The sequence below is a fragment of the Anneissia japonica genome, unplaced genomic scaffold (assembly GCF_011630105.1).
Source record: "Anneissia japonica isolate Jap-2015-1 unplaced genomic scaffold, ASM1163010v1 scaffold288010_len917306_cov203, whole genome shotgun sequence".
NCBI lineage: Eukaryota > Metazoa > Echinodermata > Crinoidea > Comatulida > Comatulidae > Anneissia > Anneissia japonica.
Window position 1 is genome coordinate 879,113 of NW_022715767.1, and position 5,667 is coordinate 884,779.

The following is a 5,667-nucleotide window of genomic DNA, read 5'->3' on the forward strand; positions in this document are numbered from 1 at the left end:
ATACCAGAATAGGCCTATAACTTTAGTTTCTCACATTATACTTGTTTGTTATACAGCAGTTGCCGAAACAAATTGGCCTTATAAGTTAAAGATTGGATTGGTTTGGACCATAATATCACCATTATATATATTATAATATATCACCATTATCGGCATTCTACCCAGTTTTATCAATCCTATTATTGCTGATTATCATAATATCTATCTAGACTTTGAGCATATTGTTGTTTAAGCAAGTATTTCACTTAGTGAATTCTCATTATTGTTAATTGCCTACAATTTATATTGTATGTGCATTATGGTACATTAATATTCAACTCAGTTTGATTATACAATTGTAGTTTGTTATATTATACTATTATTTACCAACTTATTCTGTGAACATAGAAGATTGCAACTTGAATTTATAACGACTACTAAATTTAATAATGAAGAATACAAAGATTCAGGAATACTAAAAAAAAAAAAAAATGGCAATACCTGTTTTGCAATATCTTTAAACACATACATTCTTATTCTGTTTTTATGTACAGCACATTGAGAGCTTGCTTAATGTGCTATATAAGAATGAACTATTATTATTATTATTATTACTGTTATTATTATTATTATTATTATTATTATTACTATTATTATTATTATTATTATTATTATTATTATTATTACTATTATTATTATTATTCATAATTTCATCTTTATAGATTGTAGTATTGATCCCTCATCAATAACTGAAAGACCCAACGAAGATGTAGTATTGCGCTGTACCTGCAGAAATGTCGATGTAACTGCATATTCAATTGAGTGGTGTCTGCAGCAACAATGTCCTCTTCAATCAAATGCAGATTACTCCACAGTGGTAACGTCAGTGGACGCCCAGGAGAAATACAGTATCCTGACAGTGATATATGCACAAATAGATGATTCCCATACATATTATTGTGAGGTGAATGGTACAATTGTTGCACAGGCAGATATTAACATTGTTGAAGGTAAATTGTAGATTTAAATTATGTTAATGTTAGTCTCAAATGTTCACATAATTATAGCCACATCACTTACTCATGTTTCCACATTTCCCCCCTCTCATTTTACCAATTTAAAGTTAACTATTCAATTATTAAACGAAACCCTACAGCAGACCTGCAAGCCTCTCCTGCTTAATCTGCCCAATATTGTAATGATGGCTGTTGTAGTGATAATAATTTCAAAACCAAAAAAGCTATAAGAGATTGAATTGATTTCGCTAGCTTCTGCCAGCAAGTACTAGAATTTAGTACTTGCACAATGTGCACAAAGAATACTAGGTTAGGTAGGCCAGGGTTTGGGAGATGTGGTGCATTTGAACAATTTTAAAACATAGAATCGTTTCTATTATTCTTTCTTGTTTATTAGATAAATAAGCTCTACAATGCGGATCCTGTTTGCTGGAGGGGAGGGGGTGGGGTGTGGAAAGACTATGCAGCAGTCAGATAAATCAGTACCCACAAGTGTGCTATGAATAAGCTAAGAGATATAAATCAAGGGGAACTCACATTAGCCTGGAAACACATGCATCTGCCCCTGTTCTGTAGTGGTAGGGGACGCCACTACTAGTGGTGAAATGACCTTACTGGGGATGTAACGCCTCTTTTGTTTTCTCTCATGTATTTTTTCTAATTTTGTTGTCTTTTCTTCAATTTCTGCTCAATGTTTTCATTCGCAATGCTAACATTATTGACCAGATCATCATACAATCGTTTTATATGTTTTTGTAGATTTTATTTTATTATATTTTTTTGCTCATTTATTTTTTACCATAATAAATTGAAACTTTTTTCCTTTCTACTTTTATTAATTCCTACAGTAGATTGGGACTAAGGTCTGTTTCGTTAGCCTGTGTTTTATGAATAATATTTATAATAAACTTTTGGTAGTCAATATTATCCAGTAGGTTATTATTTAATTTCCGGTATCCTGGGCCTCTTATAATTTCATCTAGTCCAAACTTTAAAGAGATTGCCTGGTGATCAGTTAGAATCGCGGGTCTTACTGTACATCGCATGACATAATTTCATCTTGATCTATAAAATTTTGTGAGATACCTCCGCTTACACAGTAGTATAGAGCCAATTACATTTTTTTTATGAAAGTTAAAGATGATTCTGATTTTTTTATAAATTGACTGAAGACTGCAAACATTTAAAGGCTCTCTAAACAATTTTTTCTCAGCTGTGTGATTAGTGCAATTTAAAGTCCTTTAGATAGGTACACTGGTGAATTTGAAAATCTGCACAGCGGAGACTCGAAACACCGACCTTATGATTAAAAAGCCCAAACCTCAACCGCTGCGCAAAACTGCTGCTATATAATATATAAAATACTATATATTATATAAAAAATTATATACAGTATTATATATTATATAAAATATATATAAATATATAACATAAAAAGAAACATGTCAATTTTTGCTAAATATTAAGTAGACACATGATGCCTCATATATGAAGGGAAATTAAATAGAATATTCATTATTATTTATTATTAGAATGTTATGACCCTAACCTCTGCCTTGATGTAGAATGCAGAATATGAATAGATCGCGTCACTATGCAATTTTCTTAAAGTTCCAGTCACAGATTTATTACCAGACGATGCAAGTATTACCTATGGAGAAAGTACCAATCTTACTTGCGAACTACGAGACAGTAATGACCAACTTGTTAATGCGACTGGACCAGTAATATGGAGAAAAAACAATATGAAAATCATTGCAGATGTTGATAATGATGGAGAAGTAGATCTTCATTTGACTGATAACCAACTAATGATAATCGACGCTGAATCGGCTGATGGTGGTGTCTACTCCTGTGGACTTGATAATCAAATCCTTCCAGTTAAAGACGAAGTAGTCATAGAAAGTATGAACAATCAGTTGTTATTTTTATTGGCTGTGCTGAATTGTCAATTTAATTGATTTTCTGAATAGCATTAAATTTCCCAAGCCAGTAAATAATAAATGAAGTGTACTTATTTACAAATGTATAATAAATTGTGTTTAAAATAATACTTATAATAAGCTACATCATTTGCACTAACATATTTGTTTAAACATATTTTTTATTTATAAAGCCTACACCATAGTATGTTTGATCATAGTCCAATGCAAACACAGCCTTTGTTTATTATTTATATACAAGCCGCTACTGAACATGCTGGATTGAAATCTGGTCTGTAAACACATTTGCACATACTCTTTCCTTTCATTCTTGGATGGAAGTTGATATGGTAAATCAAAACAAATTGGTTGAATGTGTATGTTTAAACGCTTGTAACTTCTTACGGAAATATCAGATATAAATGATTCTTTTACCATTTTATAGCTCTCATTTTACTGTTTAACCCTGTATTAATAACTACAAATTGAATTTTGTGATGAGTGACTGGTTTGGCTTGTCTTTGCCACAATATACAGTAGTGTTCTTCTTGTCCAAAATATATGAAAATAAAAGTTGAACAACAATGCAATTTTTTTGTGAAAAATTGTACTTGTTTTGTTTGTTTTTTTTGCTTCTAATTAAAAGGTTACTTTTATTTAATTATAGCTGCTGCAAAGATAAACAAGAATTATTCAGTTAAAGCCACGGTTGGGTCGAAAGTTACTCTAACTTGTTCAGCCACAGGTTATCCACTGGCAAGTCTCCTGTGGAAGGATCACTCAGGCTCTGAAGAAACAGACTTGTTATCTAGCAAATCCACATCTTCACTCGTGTTTCCAAGTGTTAAGAAATCAGATGATGGGATATATCAGTGCTCAGCAACCAATGGGATTGGTGAAACTGAAAACACATACATTACATTGAGCATAGGTATGTACAGTATATCAGAATTTAAGTTTCCCTGCTTTTGTTGAAAATGTTGCTCCTTTATCACATGTATTTTGGTAATGGAGTTGTATTGCGAAAAATACATGGCTTCTATCTATGCTTTTGTATGTTAATCATGTAAATACTAGTAGACTAAAGTCCAACTCAGCATCAGATTATGCAACACAATGTGATATGTCGTCACATCATGTCTTTGTGAGTTAAACGCAGACTCAATGTGTAACTGCATTGGGGACAATCGTGTCATAGAATATTAAATATTTTTATTATTCTCACAACATAAGACGTCTTCAACCACAAATCACGTAGGGCTGCATTTTATGTACCGAGTTGGCCCTAGTGCATAAGAATCAGCAAATTTTGTCGTATGGCTAACTTTGTAAAGTTAAATATGCCGAATAATAACAACTGAATAATATGCTTAACTACAAAATCAACCACAATATTCACATTTTTGGACTTGGCTACTTTTGTTTTGTGGTGTGATCATTTATTTTAATGTTAGCACTTTGAATATGTTTGTATATTGGTACATATTATTATGTTATTAAATAAACTAACTTGTTTATATAAGTAATTATTAATATTATGTATATCATTTATATTTAGATTCATCTGTGTGGAGAGTTTCACCATCAGCCTGGACCAGCATCTTCTCTCTCATCATAATGTATGCCTGCATTAACTATATTTCGCTTACCAGTAACTAAGTCTATACATGGTTTATCATTGTAAACAACTGTTTTGATGGGCCTAAAGTGTATGGAATTGCAAGAGGTCCGACTGCCCTGATTTTGTATGCACGCAATAAACTAATACTACCACAAGATAGGGGGCACCCTATTTATGAATGCCCTTTACGCTCTTTTAAAGGATGCCCTCTACTTCTGCTAGTACTTTTTTTGAAATAGGATTGCGTTCCAACGAAACGCTAATGCCCGTATTCTTAAAACAAACTTTAGTCGGAACTTCGAACTAGAACTTAATTTAGTGCTAGTTGCAACTTCAACTTCAATTTGTATTCACAAACAACGTAGTCGAAGTTTTAACTACGACTAAATCAAGTCCTAGTTGTAGTTCAACTGAAAACGACTGGTAAGCCATGACTACCAAACTAACCAATGAAAAAAGAACTAACTTTAATAGCAGACGAAATTTTAAAGATCCGGTAACATAGATGAATATTAAGCTGCCGTCTGTGGTTCAAAAACGTATTTCCTCATAATTCATAATAGACCATCATTCGCTTAATTAATTTTTTATAATAATAATTTTTTATAATAACAAAAAAAAAACAAAAACAAAAAAATTACACCTATACATGTTTCTCCTGACGTAAATCCAGTTATTGTCTATTATTCCATCACGACAATAATAATCACTATCAATAACTGTATTAGTTGTTAACATATTACAATAAAGAATTTGCAGTCACTGAAAATGTGCTTTCTTTGGAGAACTATTATAGTTGAGCCCGAGCAAGGGTGGCGCCATCTTTGTTGTTATGGTAAAGCTAGGTAATTGCAACGCGAGGGGATTACGTGCAAATCTGGAACTATTGCAAGCAGCTAGTGAAACATGTTAATTTCTCCTTTTGGAAGCTAAACTTGATGTCTCTTTTGTTAAACACACCAAAGATATATCAAACCTGCATATACAATCGTCGTTGTTCGTTTCACTTTATCGTGAGTTACAAAAACACGTTTTTAGTGGGGTAAATATTTCAAGTCAGCGATTTAGTCTGACCCTAGGCTGACTAAAAAATTCATCCTGCGGAGGTATCATTTTAGTTGAGGTTCTC

The 5,667-nt window shown here is 32.2% G+C and overlaps 1 protein-coding gene across 1 annotated transcript in view; it reads left to right on the forward strand.

The window, feature by feature from the left end:
- Positions 1 to 5,099, forward strand: part of LOC117109340 (Down syndrome cell adhesion molecule-like protein 1) — a 12,381-nt gene extending 7,282 nt beyond the window's left edge. The window contains exons 3-6 of the mRNA XM_033251638.1: positions 702 to 989; positions 2,607 to 2,900; positions 3,585 to 3,848; positions 4,476 to 5,099. Of these exons, the coding sequence (XP_033107529.1) occupies positions 702 to 989; positions 2,607 to 2,900; positions 3,585 to 3,848; positions 4,476 to 4,576 (947 nt within the window). The 3' untranslated portion in view covers positions 4,577 to 5,099. The remainder of the gene's footprint in view (positions 1 to 701; positions 990 to 2,606; positions 2,901 to 3,584; positions 3,849 to 4,475) is intronic.
- The last annotated feature ends 568 nt before the right edge of the window (positions 5,100 to 5,667 follow it).